The sequence below is a fragment of the Plectrocnemia conspersa genome, unplaced genomic scaffold, assembly GCF_051122295.1.
Source record: "Plectrocnemia conspersa isolate PC_06_02 unplaced genomic scaffold, ASM5112229v1 ptg000013l, whole genome shotgun sequence".
Classification (NCBI taxonomy): Eukaryota; Metazoa; Arthropoda; class Insecta; order Trichoptera; family Polycentropodidae; genus Plectrocnemia; species Plectrocnemia conspersa.
In genome coordinates this window covers 31,238,354-31,260,448 of record NW_028277177.1, presented here as the reverse complement: position 1 = coordinate 31,260,448, position 22,095 = coordinate 31,238,354, and the positions used below count along the sequence as shown (strand labels likewise).

Here is a 22,095-nt window from a genome sequence, read left to right as displayed (position 1 = left end):
AATTTTTTTATTCATTAAGGTGCGCTTCAATAACTTTCATATGTTAAGTAATTACTTATGAATATTCGGAAAAACCATTCTTATTCAAATTATTATGTACAAGGCATACATTAAAAAATATACATATTCTTAGGAAGGGAGGATTATATTTTTCACAATGCTGAAAGGGGTAAAATTTCATTTGGCAACTTCCACAAAATATGCCACAGGTTCAGGGGGATCAACGGTATTGTGACAATGTCAAACACAAGAGTCTAGCTCAATGAGATCTTGTGATATAGGGGGGAGAGTAAATAGTTCACAAAAAACTGTGATAATTGATGAAAGTCGTCTTTAGGATCTTTTTTATAGAAAATAATAATTCTATGGTCGGCAATAACCGCGTTAATGCCAATATGGCAAAATTGACATTTATATTGCGCAATATAAGTATTATTTTGTAATACACCAAAAACCGCTATTTAGATTTCAGCAATGAGGACCTGAATTACAGATAAAGAAAATTATACATCTGCTTACTTCACAATTTTTTATTTAGACTAATTTCATATTTTATTCGAGGTGACCTTCTCATGAATATTGTCCTTGAACAAAAATGTCCAATTTGACCTTTTTTAGCTCCCGCAGCATCCCTAAACAACAAAAATTTCCGAAATGACTAGTTTTTTTTAGCTCCTGTAGCAATTTATCCTTCTCGAACAAAATTTCCGAGGTCTTCAAACCAAAATTTAAGAAATGACCATTCTTTTTATAACAAACCAGCTTTCGCACACGCTTCGTTTTTAGTTTAGGTGGTGCTACAAGATCTTTCTATAGTGACATTGCTACAAAAAATTGATCATGAGAGAATCTTTCAAGCCTATTACTGCCACATTAACTGCCATGCGACTTATTTGTCACTGCGAAGACAATGCGCATTTGAGCCACTTAAAACGAAAATTGAAATCGCTGAAGTCAATGAGATTCTAAGAATAATCACTTTCACCGTTAAAGGTGATAGTAAATCGAGAAATTAATTTATAATCAATAAACATAGGTGCTAGTACTTACTATTCAAAACCGAAGTGTTACCAATTTAAAGTAGCTACATAATCCATTGATGTAGAAATTCCACATCATCAGGCGAACCTTGAGAATTACACATAGATTAAAAATAAATAAAACAACAAATGGTGTAACAAATAACTTTATTTATGCACGTCCAATTTGTAAAGTATTCAACGACCTACGACTTCCGCCTCCCGTGATATCTACATTATGAAAAGCGACTTCAACATTGGCAAACGTAGAATCCGCCTTATAAAAATACTCATATGATAATTGACGCCGAACGTTTCAAATTCGAATGACATACTACGTTGTACTCTGTTCGATTCAAATCGAAAAATATATCTAAATACGAACGTCCTCTATTGACACTTGGTGCAACTCAAAGAGAACGTTTAACAAATGAATGATTATATTTACAGAAAATAAAGCTGAATTCGACATCCCGGGAGCGAACCAAGACGGACGGCTTTCGGTCTTCTTGCTACGGTTTCGGAAAAACTGAAAGCGTCGACCGGCGACTTTTCACAATGACCGCATGGCGTAGATCGGCCCTCCGAAGAATGCGACGACTCGTCGTTCGCGAGCGTATATAATACAAATTTTAATACATGACTCTAATAAAACGATACGATCGATACACACGGTTATACGTCACTAATATAGTGGAAATCTAACCAGGTGTATATCTATCGTAAAATAACACTGTACAACATGGTATTTGCCGCATAGATAAGATAACGCGATTTATATGTAAAATCCAATAAGGACAGAGTTAGAGATATCGTCGGTTTTACTTTTCAATTTTTATTGCAAAATTGAGCATTTTTATTTTTATTTTGAGAAAATATTCAAAAAGCATTATTAATTGCAAAACTAATTTAAAACCCTTTCATTATAATTATGAATATTTTAAAACCGCTATGAAAATGTCCAGTATTTTTTTACAAAACTATTGTCGATATGCAAAACTGTCACTATCTTTTATAGTAAACTGGTACTAATATTTTTGTCATTTAATAAAATAGTTGATTAATAGCTTCACGTCAAGAGTACCCCTAAAAAATGTAAAATCTAATATATTAAGAAACCTATACATGACAGCAATAGATTTTATATAGTTATAAAAACAAAAACAATTTGAAAAAAAATACTGTTTTCAGTCACAAATTCTTTTTAATATTTTAACTATTATTAACCTCGATTAATAAAAATCCGACCCTAAATGAATTTTAATTAAATTACTGACCATAATCACCAACTCAATATATAAAAATCCATAATTAAAGTATAAAAACACAAAGCTTAGTTATTAATTAAATATATACTATGGTCTTAGAATCAATCATAAAAATGTAATTAAAAATGATTTTTGAGTATTTTGTCAAGGCAAGTTTTAAAAAACAGACCATATTATCAAAAATAAAATTGACGATACATAATGCATGAAACTTTATAGGGTAAATTTTACATATAGATCGCGTTTATTTACTTTGCAGTAAAACAAGTGCAAAATTGTCGTACAGTGAATTAACGAAAACTGGTACAATAAAATTCAACATCCGACAGGAGTCTCCTCATCTTCCTGACGAATGAACACAAATAATAATCGAAAACAAGGGGCGCCTGAACGTCTTTTTTTAACATTTTTGTATGAAAATAAATTATGGAATTTTTGGCGCGCGCAAAACTGCGGAATATATTACAAGCATTTCAATTTACAAATGAGTATGAAAAATACTAATTCTATAACTTTTGCGGGACATATACATATGTTAAAATATAATCTGATACAAAATAACATCACTTATACGTTGACGCGAAGCGGCGCAAAGATGACTCGCGTTATATTTTATCGACGGCGAAATACTGCATTTGTTATAGATATCATTAGAATCTAATATAAAAAACTTATCAGATAGATTTATTTACTGTACAATGTCCAGTACGTCAAAACGGTGCCAAAATGATTCACGTATAGAGCCAAGAACGAGTCGATAAAATTAGCGAGCGTCCTGATTAAGCAGGACAATCCCGACTCGAGCGAATCGATCCTGGCTCTCAAAGCACCGACAAAATTAGTCACCGCAATAACACTGCACACATACATATCTATATAAACAAGAATCACTGGTATGGTGCGGATCTGCAGAACTACCTCGACGCGGTTACGATTTGCAGGTCCGCATTAGAATATATTACAATTGACGTCGATAAAAAGTCCCGAGTCGGCCGTGCGCCGACGCGCAGTACAGTTTAAATAATTTTCATATTATATTTAAAATATTTTCATGTTTACAAACTAAGAGGGAAATAACAACGATGTTCGTTTTAATGATACATAATCGGAACTCTCAGGTTACATAATTATGATTTACACGATAATATCACAAAACGGCGTCCAATATCGATCGCCGCCCTTTTCGGGACTCTCGAGAGTCTAGGTGTGCCTGAGCGCGGGCACTTGGCAGTCGCCGTGGTGCACGGTGTTGAGACTGAGCGCGCCGTACACGTTGGCGCCGCTCACGGCCGGCAGCTCCATCGCCTTGAGGCCCCCCTTTAACTCGGGCTCCGACGTCGATCTGTCTCTGTCGCGCTCTCTCTCCCGACCGATCTTCTCCTTCGCCTCCTGCTTGGCTCTGTCGGCCTCCGAGGGCCCTCGAATCAGATACTTGAAAGTTTCGTAGGTGGACCAGCAAATGGCTGCGGCCGGCATTTGATACAACACTCGGGCCCTAACTCCCTTGAAGAAACCGGAGGTCCCTCCTAGCCGGAGCACAGTGTTCACGCCCTCGAAGAAGCCTCCGGCTTTGGCTCCCGACTCTTGGGTGTTGAGCACCGTCTTGACGACGTCCAACGGAGTCGTGGCAGCGGCTGCGACGGCGCCTGCTACAGCACCGGAGACTATGTGCGCGGGAGGATTGTAACACCTTTCCTTGTTGGTCATCTTTTGGATTAGCTCGTAAGCGGTGAAGTGGATTGACTGGAAGGGCACGTTCATCGTCAACTGCGTCGCATACGATCGGTAAAACGCCCTCATTCCTTCGGTGCGATACACGTGCGTGACGCAATGCAAAACGCCTCTGTATGGTGAATTGTACATTTGTAACCGCTGCTTTACCACTGAAAGAAAAAAATAATATTATTGCAGTGTTCAAAAGGCAACATTTCTATATTTATTTAGTCAGTATTTTGATATTTTGAGCCCGACAATAGTGTATAAATAAATGTATTTATTATTGAATTAAAGTTTTTTTTTTAAATAAAATTACAAAAATTAAAAAAAAAAACAATAAATTAAAATTTACATTTTATTTTACACCAAAATTTTAAATCAGATAAATGTGTAAAGAAAATTTATATTTTCTGCTTGAAAATATTTAGATAATGTTGTCTTCAGTGCTGATTTTAAATGCTCATCTATTTATCTCCTAAAATGTTACGATTTGCTTTTCCAGCCTTGAAAACAATGGAGCACTAAATAATAAAAATAAATTTTCGACTCCTTTAAAGTTTTCAATTTAAATATTACAAGTGATATTTTCTTGGTTCATATTTGATATTTTTTGCATGTATGAAAATTAATTCAATTACAAGTTTTAATTTAAATAGTTCTTTGTAGTCCCACACAAAAGTGACAACTTTATTTCGACCCTCAAGTTTTAAATTTGCTGTGTCATATCTGTAATGAAGACCAAATCAGTTTATATCTTCAATGTTTTACTGACTTTCCTTTCATTTCTAAAATCATTTTAATTTCATTGCGAAATTCCCAAAACTGTAGCAAAATTTAATAACATGAGAGATTTTTGTTGTTTTTTTTATATGTATTCCGTCTTTTTAATTATTTTATGTCGCATGTGTCAATGCAAATCTTAATTTTTGCCCGGAGCGCTGAATAACCTTATTTAGTGGCAGCAAAGAATTATCACCAATGGTATAAGAAAGCGTGTATTATTCAATACATTTCTGAGAATTATCAATCATTCGAATCAATTCTTGAAACACATTATCCGATACAAGTAATGTGCCAGTTGATTAATCAAAGAAAAGTAAATAAAAGTAGTATAAATTTACTTAAAATACATAAAAAATATAGTTAATTTAAAATACAGCATTGAAATTAAACAGTTTATAACTAAATAAATGCATTTCATTATTTTTACGTACATATAAAAACCAAAAATATTTAAATAAATCAAATCAAGTTTAAAACCATTAATAAAATGTTTAGCTTTTCACTCGCGCCTAACTTCACAAGCGTTTCATTTAGATCTACAAAGGAAAATGTTTTTAAACATTCCTTCTATCGATTCATCTCTAAAACCTTTGACGCTAAATGAGGGTACTTAAAATAACATGGAATTAAAAAAACTCGCCAAACTAGTCGCGGAAGATTCATATGGAGAGGGCGAAATTAAGAATGGAGGATGTTATTGTTCTACAAGGTCTTTGCAAAAGCGAGTGTGAATGCGCAAAAAATCGCACAATCGACCAAACTCTCAGGTTCCAGAATCATATAAATGCGCAAATCGATCGGAATTCAGACATGCCGTTAGATTATTTCGTGACTGCCTTTTTAACTATCGCATAGGTGGATGATCAATAAAATTGGTCATGGTACAAGGTCTCAGTGTAAGCATTTTTCGATAACCCTAATTCAGGGTTGGCCAAAATTTATTAAAAAAATTAAATGGAACTTTTTTTCCACATACTTTTAATAATATTAGGGTGACCGGATTATTATGTATAATTATAGAAAATGTAAGTGTATCATATCAATGTAAATTACTAGTATAATTGTAAAATATTTATTAAATATACACATGTATTTATCATATGATCATCTATGATATGAATTTTCGCTGTGCGCAATAATCATTGAACCGAGGGTAATATATAGTATGAAATAAGCTAGCGAAGATTTTTCATTTAATGCGCAAAATTCAGATACGTTTTAATACAAAACAAAAAATTACAATGCGCAACTTTCGGCGCGTGCGCCATAGTTTAGCCATATATAATATAATACATAGCTATAGTCGAATAAAATCATTACTACACATATGTATATACACAGAAGTCGTATTCGCGGTTCCAAACGTAATTTAAAGTTAAAACCTCGGTGTTATAGCGTAAAATTGCCTTTTATGTAGAAAAAGTTCGAAATACCTACGCAGCGTGAAAGTTTGAAATATTTTACGCATAAACAATAAAATGATATAGTAAGCCGCGCAACGCGAAAATTTGAAATGTTTTGCTAATGGTTATTCTTTTAATAAATAAAGCAAAGCGCAATTTTTATTATATTAATAATCTCAAATATGGTAATTTTATTCAAAGAAATCCGAAACTTTTACTTATGCATAGATAAATCCATTTATCTTCTAAATTGTTATGCTTGTGGGATGAGCTATTATTAAGCTCAAGGGTAGAAATCTGCTGTTTGTAAACATGTATTTAAAATATAGATGGTGTCCTTTCAACTTTTTAGGAATCGTATCTAAATATTAATGTAATAAATAAGTGTAAAAAATATACACATTACAGTTAATTATTTTGGAATTATTGGAGACAAATTCTCGTCGAGGTAGCAAAACACTATATATGAGATTTCGTCAGCCAAAGGGTTAATTCTAGCATAATCGTGCCTTGCACTTTTAAATTCGCTTCAACAAGAACAATCCAATGAATTAAAAATCAGCAGATACAAATTGAAGAATTATTGGAAACAAAAATTGCGAACCTAAAAATTCCAAATAAAGATAATGGGTGCGATTTAACAGATAATTATTTTAAGAGATATGTGCATTTAAATAAATATTTTGTTCCATAAAACGAATTATTTGTGCATTTATGTAAAGTAAATTTTCGGAACAGGATTCGTTACAGAAATTTATTCATGTGGTGTTCACTGTTCTAGCTAATAAATTTGTGCAACAACAGACAATTTAAGGAAAGTTAAGTATAAGAAAACGAGTACGGCCAAGGGAATAGTGTACAGAGGTGTGAATTTGTATAATAATATTTCTAGTACAATCCACAAAAATAAAAATGTAGCGGGTTTCCTAAATGGAATAAAGAATTTTTTTCTGCATTATATGTATGTCCGCAATTTTTGTTTCCGCAATAATCACCACTACAATTATTTTTAATTTTTTGCGTTGACCTAGAAATTCTAAATACAATAAAGCCGTACTAACTTCATGACGCCAGAGCAGCATGAAATTGTAATTTGAAACGCCGTACAAGACTGCTGTTTCAACATACAGATCTTCTACTGTATAGTTGATAGTTATAAGATATTAGTTGATATGCAGTGAGTATTAGTATTACGCCGTTTATAAATAAGTTAATAATAAAATATGTAATAATATGTATGTATACCAGAGGTGTGTAAACGTTACTAATTTTGTTCTATATTCAAACATATATCTATTGTTTCAGGCTGTTTCTACTGCGTTTAATGTACACGCGTATATTTTACTTTGGAACCAGGTGCGTGGACAATCGCTAACCTACAGATATAACCGCGGCTCGTTTCGCAGGTCGCGAGAGGCCAGCAGTTCAAAGTTTCAAGGTCTGCCGTATTGAATCATTCGATTATGTACAACAATTAATCCGGTGTCCCAGAACTGATTTGCATCGTAAGCTCGATTACACGGTGTATCTAGACGCGGAACATGTAATTTATTCTCGTTTACAAGCCGACGCAACCGTTTCACAAATCAAACACTCGCGTGGAGTCGGCGTTTTTAACCTTTCGACGGCCAAGCGGTTTATCCTTGGGGTGGGCGCGATAGCACGAAAACGTCAAAGAGTTCAAGCTCGATATTGATTATCCGGACCGAGGCGGCGCAGTCGGTGCACGCGACGTTGCAAATCGCAGTCGAAAGTTTAGAGAGGAGTAGAAAGCGACAGTGGAAGAACGGCGAAAGGCGAGACGTAGGTTTTTTCTTGCGATTTTCGAATACGCACGCCGCCCGCTCGACCTAACCTCGAAGAATTGGAACGAATTTACGCAATCGAATTCCGACTAGATAAAACACTTTCGCTAACTCGCAAACAAGCACGGGATAAACCAAAGGCAATAGTTAAACGATCGATACACATTTATTTTATATTTTTTTCTTCGTCGGCAATACAATAATATGGGAGGTATGTGTATACACACAGCTAGCATTTCATAAAGTTACGTCATTGCCACATCTAGTTTTTTAATCAAAGCCGTTACGCAAAACGAATTTAAATTAGAAATTTATTAGGTAATAAAAAATAGTGTTTTTCCGCCCGAATCATCGCATTGACCAGACAATCAAAATTATGACAAGCAAAGGACCTCATAACGGTGAGCACTGCGTACTAAACACTACCATCAAGAACTTTCAGACACTTCTACCACTTGGTTTTCGATTATGTAAACCACCACCGTCGGTATTAAGGGCCCTACGAGTCCAGCCCCATAGAATAAGCTTACTGGACCATTACGTCACAGAGAACGGTCCGCAACTCCGTAGTACTGAATATTTTTATGAGCTTATTGCTTGCACTACACTCTCTGGAAGTTGTCCGAACCGAAATTCAACTGAAGTCGGCCGAGGTCACCGACTTCCAAGTAGCGGCCACACTGCCACAAATTTCATATGACGTCCGCACGGCGGCTACTGTCACGTACAGCTGGCATATTTGCGCGCGATCGAAAAATGTGCCAAATAATCGCAACTTTTAAATTGTCATATTATTAAAATTACGCTACTGATAATTATAAAAGTTTGTGTGGGCACTCACCAATACAATATCAGTGAAAACTTTTCGGTCGTAAATATTCAATTTACGCAAAATCTTTGTCGGCTTTTGCAAAATGCCATAAAGCATAAAAATGATACTTGAGAATACGAACACCACATCTGTGACTATCCTAGAATTTGTCGCCATCGATTCTAAATAAGAATTCGTTATGGTGTGACGTTTATATAAACCGATCTAGGAAAATACATAAGGATATTCGAAACGATTGTTTTTAACAAAATCAAGTACCACTAATTATTTTTGAATTATTTGATTGTATATGAAAAAAATATAATAACGATATCTGTTAGAAGAATATACTATCAAAAATATATTTAATCCCTTTTGGTGCCCTAAAATATTCAAAGATGTCAGTAAGAGTATATTGAAATCCCCGATAAGCATGTGGTATTATAACTTGACCACGTGATTACGATGCAGCGCTCGACATGCGTGTTGACTACGCGCATACTGAAATTGAACCGAGCTACTCGTTTTATCTCAGTTTGCGAAAAACCATATCATTATCTCTCTCACTCTCGTCACTTAACACGCGAGAGAGCGAAAGGGGAAGTATCTCACCGCTCGCGCTCGAAAGAGCAGCTCCGACTTCGGTCCGTTTGCCGACAATGTTCGGAAGCGCTCGAAGCTGGCCAAGTCGACTGAATTACCCCACTTTAGCTCACATTCTCGGTAACCTCGGACAACTTCCGAGAGAATTTAGACCGAACTCGACCGAAGTAACCCACTATATTCTCCGTCCTTGGCCAACTTCCAGAGAGTGTAGCATATAAGCAGCGCCTATGTAGAGGTGCATACCCATTCTAATGCCACGCGCCACATACGGGGCATTTACAGAATCTGTTACTCGCGAATACGCGTCCGTAGACAGTGGGCCTTACGCTACGAAATAATTTTATAAGACTATTTAAGTATATAGTCACCTATGGAGAACCCTTTTAAATTATTACCGCTTGAATACCAGTCCAACAGATAGCTAAAATTAATGTGCTTTTTTAACGTCGCCAAGGTTGCCACTAGCCACTTGCACCTTTGTAATATATGACTAAAACTATTTTTGTTATCTAGATAAATCCAATAGAAAATTTTTGAACAGTTCTTAAATCTATTGTTAATTTAGATATTTTGATAAAAAAAACATCGAAAACATGTGGCTAAACGACCAAAAAAATTATAATAGCGAGTATAGAGTATGCCTAGAAGAGTACTCGAAGTAATACATATTATATTTTTAGAGGAAAAAAATGTATAAACTATAAAAATAATGTTTGGTCCAATTATTTTGTCACACCACTGTATATTAATAATATTAGTAGTAATGTGGAAACATGTAAAATACATATTTTTGCAGTCACTTTAATTTATTGCATAGGTGATAATTTTAAAAAGTTGTAGATAACATAATGAATTAAGTATAATATAAAGATGGTTAAAAAATAATGTACTTAAACTAAATGCATGTTTATTAATTATCAATATATGTATATATGTTAGATAATACTATAAAAATAGATATAGATAACTCTATTATAGAAATAGTTGGGAGTAATTGTAGGCAAAAAAAATAATTTATTCTAATATGCGGCTAAATTAAACGATTTTTTCACGCTGCACAGCCAAATACGATGATACATAAAACTTTTTTTTTGTTGTTTTATGTAGGATATTAAACTTGCCCTAAATCACTAATATTAATCTTATAATAATTACTGATCATTAAATCATCCATTTCTTATTTATACTATCGAAGAGGCAGACGCCTAATAGACAATTTCAGTTGACTCATTCATGGATTGACGTAAACGAAACAAGGCCTATTTATATAGCGAACACGTGTCAGCCGCGACTATCGATTCTTGATATATGTATGTATGTAGTTCCAAAATTGTATTGAGAGAATATCAATACCGAGGGGCGAATTGTCTACTCCTGTTAAACGAGTCAAACGATGAAATTCGCAGATCGCATGATTTGGAAGCAGCGTGGGTTTTAGGTGACAGGGTCAGCCGGCTGCATTCTTCATGTTCACAAAAGCTTACGTAATTCTAAACAAAAAAAAAGTGAGTTGGGTCGAATTGAAGAAAAAAGAATTTAAAAGTTTTAATGTAAAGAATCAAACTATTATGCAAGCCGTGATGTAACACGAATATCGAGGAAAATAATATAATGACTATCGCGTTCCAGTTAATAAGGAAACGGGAAAATATATACTGCAAAATACAATACTTTTCTGTATAATACGAGGGAATTTACCGCAAGAGTTGATTCGGGGCTTACCCGTTACAGGATGACCGTGAATATGTCAACGCAATATTTGGCACTGAGTTTATAGCACGATTTTCCCCGATTTCACAACAACCATGTCAATCTTACAGAATTATCAAAATGCCCTAAAACCCGGTGAGTTTGATTGAACTAATTTATAATCCACTAAACCGCGTAGTAAAATATGACTTTTTGTTTTTGGTTGCAATTTTCATATATAAAATTACAATTATTAAGAAAAGAAAGTCTCATGTGCCGAGACTTTCTAACCTTATACTGAAAAAGTTGTCTGAAATTAACATAACTTATCACTAGAAATCTTTGCAGCGCTGATAAAAAAAATAAGCAGCTCGTTAAATTTGATACGTTGTTTTACAAAATCTCGACTACGTAGTCAATGAAAAATAGAGGAGATTTATTAGAATGACTTTTTTCAAATTCAAATAGTTTGGAATCTGATACTGAAATAATTAATGAAGAGAATACTGATGACGATTTCATCAATATGACGTTGACAATCGAAGAATAATTAAGCACATAATTAATAAACCACCAGCATATTTCTTCAGTAAAAAAATAACAAATATAGTCAGCGAAATGAATTTAAGATTCTAGACTTGAGGTCTAAATCTTTTATATAAGCCTTTGCTCACAACTATGCCAACATCAACAGAAAGTAAGTATCCACCGCAAAACCTCAACGGCAGGAGTATTCACTACGAAAATTAGATTCATACAGCAAAAATAAAATATTTAATTTACAATTGCTGTTTGATAAACATAATTTAAATTGCATTTTTTTGTAGTTGTTATAAATAATAAATAAATATAACAAAAAACATGCCTTTTAATTTATTTATTAATAAAGCAATATATATGCTTTTCACACACATATGTACATACATACAATTACTTATATATCACCGTGATTTTACAGATAAGCTAACAAACAACTCGATTACCGGGACTTGTTTTTTGCCTCGCTTCCAGGAACTTCATAATTATGTCACAGCGATAGATAAACAAATAAATACAATGATCATAATATTAAGCCCCGTAGCAATATTTTGCACAATCGTTCAATCAATAATCGATAATTTTAATTCTGGGGGAGAGAGAGAGAGATACAGTTTAATAACACTGACTGCCATTGGAGCCTTGGATTGGTTAAAAACGCGCTATCGTATAAAGTGTTTTGAACGATCGTTATCAATGCTAAAAAAAACACATTTGAGTTCCACAATAAATTGATAAGAAGATTAGAAAATGATTAGTTGTTACAGTTTTTAAAAATAACACATTATGTAAAGATACGTGTCTTCTTAAAAGATTATGAGAAGTGTGACAAATCAAGATTATCAGTATTGATATTTATATCGCAATCATCGATTGCTAGCTAAGTGTCTGAAATTATATTAAAACGACCTAAGAATAATGTCTAAGCAACTAAGCATATACGAGAATATGGAAAAAGTCAAAAACCTATATGAAAAAAAGTTTTTTAGAAAATACTATTTAATATAAACATTAATAATTATTAATTTCAATTTAGTAATATAATAAGAGTATTTGTGCTTCTTTAAAAATATCATTATTTTTTGTAACAATAATCTTATTACGATTATAACTCTCGTGCCTTTTTGTTAAAAAAATTAATTTGTACGTATAGTATTTAATATTTTAATACAGCCACATTTTTATTCCACTACATGAGGGGTGGCCCCGTGCTAGTCAAGGGTATTTGAATGGCAAAAAAATATTTGTTTTATAAGATTTTCTTAACTACTCCAGGCGGTCTTTTGTTTGCTTCGTTAATCTAAGAATTACACTGATAATCAGATAAGAAAAAACAGCTCCGCGTAGAAATCGGCAGTTTTCAAAAATGTATGGGGGCTTATCACAGAGCTATGCCATAAAATTTAAAGTAGTGTTATATATAGTATATTATTTTTTTATAAGATCAACGCCCTTCGTACGAGTTTGATCCAGCATAGTTATTTTTAGACTCGAAGACGACGCGATTCCCCTTTTCGTGAGGCTGTAACTGCTAATTAGCATAATTATATAAATAGGGGAATCTCCTTTGTTCGTCGGTATTCGGACAAATAACTTTAAACCATACGGTCAGTCGATAAATATCGACTTTCATCGAGTAGCCGCGAATTTATAACAGTAGCAACATATAAACGTACCAAAATACAAAACGTAAACCAGCTCAGGGGAAAATAAGCGGAAGAAGTACAGACAGACGTCGCATTTCGCATATAGCTCCATAGTCCGTCTGCACTTGGATATTACACTATGTTTTAAAGATATGATGACTATCCTTACTTCTGATATGAGAGTATTGGTCAAAGTATATTAAAACCGAAAATTAGTCAACATGATAGCGCAAAAACAATTATCATTTCTCAGAAGTCAAAAATTCACGTCAAAAGTAATAAAATCGTGTCAGTGCCGACACGATTTTATTGCTTTTGGTGTGAATTTTTAACGTCTGAGAAATGATAATTGTTTTTTGCGCTCTCCTATTGATCAAAATTCCGTTTAGATGTGCCTCATTCGATCCTCACTTATTTTAAGTCGTAAAATTGTTTAAAATGTCTTAATATGATTTTTTAAATTATCTAGGGACATAAATTCGTTTCAAGATTTTACGATAAATACCGACCAATAAAATTCTCATCACCAAAAATATGGCTACGATCGACCAGATACCGGAATCGACTGTTTGGTCACCTCTAGCTTATGTGGTGCATTTTCCGTGTGCGACTCCATTGGATAATTTGTTCAATTTAACGGCTCAAATCCCGCGACGCATATTCCAAGTTCGACCTTGGTTATGTGTGTAGTAGAAGCCACGCCAGATAAATAATGCAGAAGATGTCGGCTCTCGCAGCTTCCGACGTCACATGGCGCCGCGCGAATAAATTTGTATACATTTTTTGCGCTCATATAACCACACTCGGCGGTCTCTTTTTGCGATTGAAATATCAGACACGATAACATCAGCATTAACAAAATGATTAATTACATCGATTGGACAATTAACGTGTATTGTCTGTGTAATTAGGTGTACAGTTTTATTTTTTTGCCATTATAATATTCGAAACGTATTTAAGAAATGATAACGGAAGGATCCAGTGAACCAGTAGTGCGACAATAAGCAATTTTATATTCGATACTATTTTCATTTAATTATTCCAGCAAAGAAAAACACCATCAAAGCACGCGATCGCTTCCAAAATAATTGCCAGGAAGAATTGTCAAATATTTTTTTCTGGCGACAGCGCCATTTTAGCAGTAACGCGTGCTCCCGCCATGTGCGCCGGCGCTGCATCGATTACGTAGTCTTTGCCCCCCCCCCCCCGGAAGAGACGAATGGAAAAATAGTCGTACTTCATCCCAATCCACGTTTACACGCGATCGTTTATCTCAGATCACTCCTTGAGCGGCATGCGATCCTAATACGGTACACAATCGTAGTTCTTTCTACGCGAAACAAAAATCATTGTTTATCACTACCCTAAAGAAATAAAGGGCTTCGACAAAAATGCTCATTATGGGCCTTCGTGAGCTGCCGAGTACCAAACCATATAAAAAGCACGATATTGCAGAGCTTCAGATACGTCTAATCCAACTCACGCTAATATATTTTTTGCAATAAATATACATTGTTTCATTTAGTTTAAGAGTAACAAACACTAGACTCCAGATCAATTTTACTCGCGGATATTAGGGTTTCTTGTATAAAAAAAACACTGTAACTATGACATTATCTCAAGCCAAATATGAGTTTTTTGAGAGAATAATCAAATCGCTCAGGGCGGAAAAATATTTTTTATGGCCCACTGGTGCCAAATCATATGGATGTCGAATTAGAGAAAGGATATATATAGCCCAAAGGTGGCCTCATCGCGGCGCGCCGCACTCCAGTGATAACGAGATTGTTTCTGCTCTCACAGTGTAACGGTGAAAATTGGGTACGAACGTATATGGCTCAATTCTCTATGATTATCCGAACATTTATTATACCCTTTTTTCCTTCGAAATGATATTTTATTAACTGTTTGTGGTACAAAACTTTCAGTGATGACCCTTTTTTTAGGTCCAATAACAGTTTGTCCTTACTTGTACTCAAACAAAAATTTCTAAGATGGCCTTTTTATTTTTAGTGTCCTTTGATTTTTCCAAATCTGCTCACATTAGTTCACTGTTTTAACTAATGCTCGCTCGCACCTAATCTGTCCTACAGTATTGCACAAACATTTCTTTATGAAACAATTATATACATTGTTAATTTAAATTGTCCTCTAGATAATGTAGAGGAAAATAACAACAGTCGAGAGACGGTGACAATTCCGACACAGGGAATTCCAGTTTCGCGACTCGATTCCGAGAATCGCTATTAGAAGGTGACATTTTTCTTCGATTGAAATAAGGTCGAAAATAATTGCTGACAAGTTATAGTCATGATTATATATGTATCGACAAACGGGATGACCGAGACCTTGGACCGATATTGCGTTATTCATCATACATATGGAGGAGATAAGAGAAGTGTAACTATTATATATAATATAAGCCTCGTGGAAATCAATCCATAATAGGATATAAAATTCGCTAAAAATTCCTAAATTAGGACTATACTCGTGTGACGTTTTAATATAGGGACTATAACCGATTTTCTGCCGAAATCTGATCTGAATTCAATACTAATAGAAAATTCGTACACATTAAATAAAAATGTATACACAAGGTCATCCACCAATACGAATAAATTGTTTATATTTTTTTCATATTAGTAATTATATTTTATTTTGATCGAGCGTTGTTATTGTGCTAGCATTTTATTGTAATATTTATATTAAAGGTTTATGAACAGTTAAAATTGCAAGAATTTCTCGAAATGGAAGAGTAAGAAATCAAATACAAAGGGTATACACTATTTAGAAATTTTATTTTATTAACACATTACGGTCCGGTATTTTCGCGTATTGTGTAGCAATTTTGGAGCCTCTAACAAACGAAGTAGCTCTTCTACTATTTTATTTTTGGAAATAATGATGCCATATTGAGCATACATATATTGATATTATTTTTTACAATCAAATCACACGGATCGGTAGAGTAACGTCAGAAAAATAAACCGCGGAAACGCGGGCGAGCGACCGTGCGCCGGCGGTCGAGAGCGATAAATTTTTCGTCTACACTATTCGAGTGTAATTATATTTATTTTTCTATTTTCGTGTTTTTATTTTTGCTTTGCGCTATTTTGTCCTGTGCCCTTTTGTTACGGCGTCATAATAAATAGTTTACGTTTTTACTCTCACTCTTTCATATTTATTCCACTTTGAGGCATCGTTAGCTATAGTCTTTTAATAATTCGTAAGCTTCAGCTTAACGCGATACAGGCCCATCCACGCGTTCAGTCCGTTGGCGCATTTATAATTTCACCTTTTGCAAAAACATATTTAATATTTAAATTTCCACGAAAATAACATATCGTAATGTGTTAAACCACTGCGAACTTTTAACGACGCTTCACATACAATTTTAATTGTAACCGTTGTTTAATCCGTCGAATGCTGAACAACGATATATCGTCGTTCGCGATAAATGCTAACGATGATCGTTGTCGACGTCGTAATGCTGGAGAATGTAATCTAATTGAATGGGAAGTAGCTACTTTAATATATTACGTAATATTGAACTACGAATATGTAACTGGGTAGAATTTTTGACCACTATATTTATTATTTAGCTATCGAAATATATTGCGTGGTTTCTGTAATTAACCGCGATTTTTGACACTGCGATATTTTAGCAACATTTCTTACCGCAACTGCCATCCAACTATTTCATATAGATAAAATCTAGTACAGTCGACTCTCTAACACGCTCCCGTTTAGCACGCTCTCTATTTACCGTGTTGATTACGACAACTGACCACTCACAAGTCGCGAGATAGTTAAACATTTTTTTAGAACAAGCACTGTACTATATTGTTATAAACCCAAGTATTTCCAGTGCCTGCAAATCAAGGACATCATTTCAGCGTTTTCCAGGGAGGTGGCAAAAATTCGTCGACACTATTTTATTTCTTGTGACGTGAATTTTTTAATTGATATTTGTGTGATAATTGTTTTTGCGCCCTCCTATTGACCAATATTCTCATATCAGAAGTGAGTAGAAATATCAGTAAAGATAATAAAGAGTGATATGTGATGTGTCTGTACTTCTACTTCCGCTTATTGACTTAGTTTGTTTTTTTAACTTGACCTAATGAAAATGTTAAAACTATAATTAGTTTTAGAATTTTCATTATGCCAAGTTGGGTATGGTTAAATTGTGTAGGTTAGGTTTGGACTTGAACAATAAATGTACGTTTCGCAACTGGTAAATTGAGTTTCATTGAAATTTTATTAGAGCAGCATATGATTTCAATAGAAATATATATCTATTGGAGAAAATAAACTTCACTGAAAAATACACTAACATTTATACATTGCGTGTAAATAAATAATGTATTTATGTAAATATATATAAAGTTAAAATCATATAATTTTACCAGCACCTGCCAGGTAAAATTATATTTTTTCTAATAAAAATATACATCTACTGGTGGAAATGTATTCCGGTATGATATTACTGAAATGATATTTAAAAAAAATATTTTTAGGATAAATTCGACTGTTTCTTTAGATTTTTTTGAGGGGTAACCCGAATATTTTTGGTTTGAATTAGGGACGTCACTTCAGTTTTTTTAAGGGGGGAGGGAAGTTGGCTAGTCAGTGGTTGATTTTTATAAATATTTCATTTTCAGTTTAACATTAGCTACATAGGAAAGGGTGGGTCCGTGACAAACGTTTTGAGTAATTTTTCTGGCCAAATTCAAGGGGGATAAATGCTCCTTCTCCCCCCAAATGACAATATTTTGCTTAAATAGTATTTTTATCTCCTGGAATTGTAAGATTGAAAATTGCAACATATATTGTGCATTATCTATTTGTATGAAATTTTGACACTGGATTATTACATATACAATTTAAGTAAAGGTACACCGACACGGTAACTGATCACTCAATATGGGTTAAAAATGAAAAATAAAATAAATACCTTCCGTGGGATTTGAAATTCCGTCGTGTATTAACGACGCTAAACAACCGGAAGTTCCTGAAAAGAAATGAAAATAAATTGAAAAGAGCGTTTTGAGCAAAACGACGATGAAAGGAGCGAACATACTGACCGTGTACTAAATGCTCGTGCCTATTTTTCGTCATTTTTCCTAAGGATTCCTTGGAAAATTCGTAGGTGCTAAAGTATAACGCGTGAGCAGGCCCCGCCCCCGCCACCACCGCAGACATCCCCCTCACGGGTCTGAAACACGCGCAAAATCAATAATGCGACCGTCGTCTCGCTGGTCTCTTCCTCGTCCGTCGACAGGTATGATAAATGAAAAGTCTGCGATTTAAGTTTTCGAACGTTTATATTTGATATCTCGTCATCTTCATAAATATGTTCATTAAAAATATTCATATAATATAATAAGAATGTATAGAATTGGCGTCGAAAGTAAAAAAATAAAAATAAGAGCGCCGTCTGGAAGGGACGCGGCGCTCGGGCGCTCGCTCCGGCCGTAGAGGATCAGATCCGCGGGTCTGGGGAATAGGCGCCGGAGCGAGCGCGGGTTCGGGTAGATTCTCGTCAGAAGCTCTCGGCGACCCGGATCGGTTTGAGGCGGTCGTCCGTCCCGATGTTGGCGAGCGTCTTCTTGATCCGGAGGGCGGTGAGTCGGGCGGCGGGGTTGTCGTACCAGCACTCTTTCATCACGTTGGAGATCTGGCGGAGGGCCGCGTCCTCCCTCCATCGGTTGGAGACGCTGGGGCGGCGCCGCTCGACGCAGACGACCCGGCGCATCTCCTCCAGGCCGGGATCGGGCTGCACCAGATCGTAGTAGGGCAGCTGGTAATCGTCGCACATGCCACCGGCTGCGCACCGGCGAGCTATCTCCCAGAAGACCAGACCGAGGGAGTAGACGTCGGCGCGCTTCAGGGCCTCTATCTGCTTATGGTCGATGGAGTCGTCGAGCACCTCGGGCGCCATGTAGCGCTTGGTGCCGACGCGGCCCGCGGCCGGAGCGTCGGCCGCGTCCGAGGCGGCGTCGTGGCGCACGGCCAGGCCGAGGTCGCCGATGCAGCACGTCAGGTTGGCTTTGACGAGCACATTTTTGGACTTGAGATCACGGTGCGCTATGGCGGGCTTGCCGGCCGATCGGTGAGCCGGGCCCTTGGTGCCGACTATGTCCACGTGCATGTGGGCCAGCCCCGTGGCGATGGAGAGGGCCATGCGCACGAGGGTGGCCGAGTCGACCGAGTGCTCGCTCAGGTAGTCGAAGAGGGAGCCGCGCTCGTGGTACTCCGTGATGAGCCACAGCTGCGTCCAGGTGCCGTTGTCCTTGTTGTCGGCGGCGACGAAGCCGAGCACGTTTTCGTGCCGCAGCATGGCCGTCTGGTAGATCTCGGCCTCGCGGAACCAGGAGCGCTCCTCGCGCGACGAGAAGATCTTCACGGTGACGAATTCGCCGCGCCAGCAGCCCTTCCACACCTCACCGAAGCGCCCCTTGCCGACCACTTCGAGGAGCTGGATCTGACGTGCGATGGAGCGCTGCACGAGGAGCGGGAGGCCCGAGCCGGAGCCCGAAGTGGTGGCGTCCATCATGCCGCGCAGCGTGCCGGCGCCGAGGATGGGCCTGGCGAGCTCGCAGAGGGAATCGTCGGCGGGCTTGCGCCCCTTGCGCCCGCGGGCTCCCGCCCCTCGAGCTCTGATGGCGGCCCAGGCGACCGCCAGGAGGAAAAGCGTCAGGAGGGCGACGACGATGGCTAGCGCGGTCACCTCGAGCCTGTGACCGCGGTCGGGGGGGCCCGCAGCCTCCGGCCGGGGCTGGAGCGCCAGGCGCACGCCCCGATTGCACATCTCTTCCTTGCAGCACTTGATGGCGACCGTCGTGTTGCGCGTGACGGACGACATGCACAAAATGGGGTTGTCCTCGGGGAACATGGAGGAGCGGTCGAGGCAGCGGTAGTTGTACGTCTCCTCGCCGGCCACGAGCGTGGTGGAGGCGAAACAGTAGCCGTCCGTCTCGCAAGCGGCCAAGTCCGAGCAGTCGTTGCAGAAGCAGCGCAGCGCCCCGGCGGACCGGCCGAGCGCGAGCAGCGCCAGCGCCGCCGCCCCGGCCGCCATCTTCTCCGGGCGGGCGATCAGAGCCGTCCAGCCGCCGCCGCCATATTGGCGCGACGGTGGCGCCGCGGCGCGCGCGGACGGCGGCGGCGGCGGGGATCGTAAACAAAAATACGACATAATCACCTGAGCGCACCCTCGCTCTGCACCATGTGCCGTAGCGTGCCGAGGACCGTCGTGTTGTTGGTGGCTCCCAGCGACTGCATGCGAGTCTGCAACCGAAAATACGAATTGGCGGCGCTTCTTACGTAACGCTCCAAGGAGCGGGAGACCCTAAACGAGATGCGCACCTTGACCGAGTCCAGCGGGTACATGAGGCAGTGCTCCATGACCCCCGCGATGGCGCCGGCGGCCATGTGCGCCGGCACGTCCTGCGTGGGCAGCCTCTCGTAGTCGTCGAAGTTCATGGCGACGGCGCGGCGCGCGGGCGCCGACTACCGACTGACGTTTCCGCGGTCGGCCGGACGTTCGAGGCGCCGCGCGGCGGCCGAGCGAGACTCGAGCGATAAACTCTGCCGAGGGAAAACCGGGGAGGGGGAAATAAAGAAATAAAAATCTTTTTTCGAAGCGATTCTTTTATTTAACGCGAGACCGAACGGCGCCATCTGTCGATGCGCGAAAATTTGCCTCTTATCGCCAAATTTACGCTACCGATAAAAAAACAACAAACTCTCCAAGCGTACGAATAAGCTTAAGGGCAAATTAGGCACCAAGCATAGTCCTTTCAGCCAAAATTTCGGCACTACGGCGGAGACGTCGATTCTGTCCGATGCCTTACGCGTTCCCCTTAGATCTCGACTCGATCTGACTACGCAATTCACGAAAACTGAGAGCAGAATCATCAGCATACCTTACGCCTTTCAAATCAATAATTCGATCGAAAATTTTATCATCGAGTCCTAAAATCCTAAAATATATCAGTCTGCTCATCAAGTAGATTGAAACAGATCAAGCTAGTCATGAACTTATCCAGAGTATTAGCCGACTCAACTTTTTAGAAAAGCTCTAAGAAACATGATTCTATTCTTGTTATCTAAGGTTGCCGACCGGTGAGATCCCTTCGAAGAAATAAAAACTGATAAGATGGCTCAAAACTGCTCAAAAACGAAAATCAGATAAACTTAAACGAGTTGTCGAACTTTTCATCACAGTATTTATTGTATGCCCAAAAAGAAATATTACACAACCAAAGAAACTGCACTTATTTTGGAATAAATAAATAACAAATTAGCTAAATTTCAGAAATTCAAATATTAAAAGTGAGATTAGTTTAAAACGAATTCAAGAAGGATTATTATACCTGCAAAATCCAAAAAATATTTTTTCAAATAGACTTACAATGTTTTCACTTACTTTGAAAAGTGAAATTGTCAAATTAAGTGAAAACATTACCTAGAATATATCCGAATTTCTTTATATAAATGAAGCCCGACGATTAATAGGCTTCTTGAGAAACCGCAAGAAAAATCATCAAATTTAAAACCATTAAAAGCTCAATTTTCCATATACGAATCTTCCTATTTGATGCCTTAAAAACCATAAACCCTATTTCCTTACCTAGCTAAAGTGCATTTTATATTTCAGGAAAATTCGTTACAACATTAGGTCATCACTAAGTGATAGATCAGTGGACGTTTTGTGTTTTCTAAAAACCTATTCCCTAAAGAGTAACACTCAATAAAAATTTTAGTAAATTTAGTTTTATTTTTTTATCAATCAATATTATATATATGT

At 37.5% G+C, this 22,095-nt stretch overlaps 2 protein-coding genes across 2 annotated transcripts; both read right to left on the bottom strand.

The window, feature by feature from the left end:
- Positions 1 to 1,170: 1,170 nt before the first annotated feature.
- Positions 1,171 to 20,804, bottom strand: LOC148227854 (mitoferrin-1-like). Its single transcript, XM_088202392.1, has 5 exons — positions 20,652 to 20,804; positions 20,488 to 20,573; positions 18,371 to 18,501; positions 18,241 to 18,297; positions 1,171 to 4,170 (listed from the first exon to the last, which is right to left on the bottom strand). Exons 1-5 carry the CDS (start codon positions 20,766 to 20,768, stop codon positions 3,488 to 3,490), a joined length of 1,074 nt encoding a protein of 357 aa, XP_088058518.1. The 5' UTR covers positions 20,769 to 20,804; the 3' UTR covers positions 1,171 to 3,487.
- LOC148227853 (TGF-beta receptor type-1-like) lies at positions 18,592 to 20,804 on the bottom strand. Its single transcript, XM_088202391.1, has 2 exons — positions 20,652 to 20,804; positions 18,592 to 20,573 (listed from the first exon to the last, which is right to left on the bottom strand). Exon 2 carries the CDS (start codon positions 20,479 to 20,481, stop codon positions 18,829 to 18,831), a length of 1,653 nt encoding a protein of 550 aa, XP_088058517.1. The 5' UTR covers positions 20,482 to 20,573; positions 20,652 to 20,804; the 3' UTR covers positions 18,592 to 18,828.
- Positions 20,805 to 22,095: the final 1,291 nt, after the last annotated feature.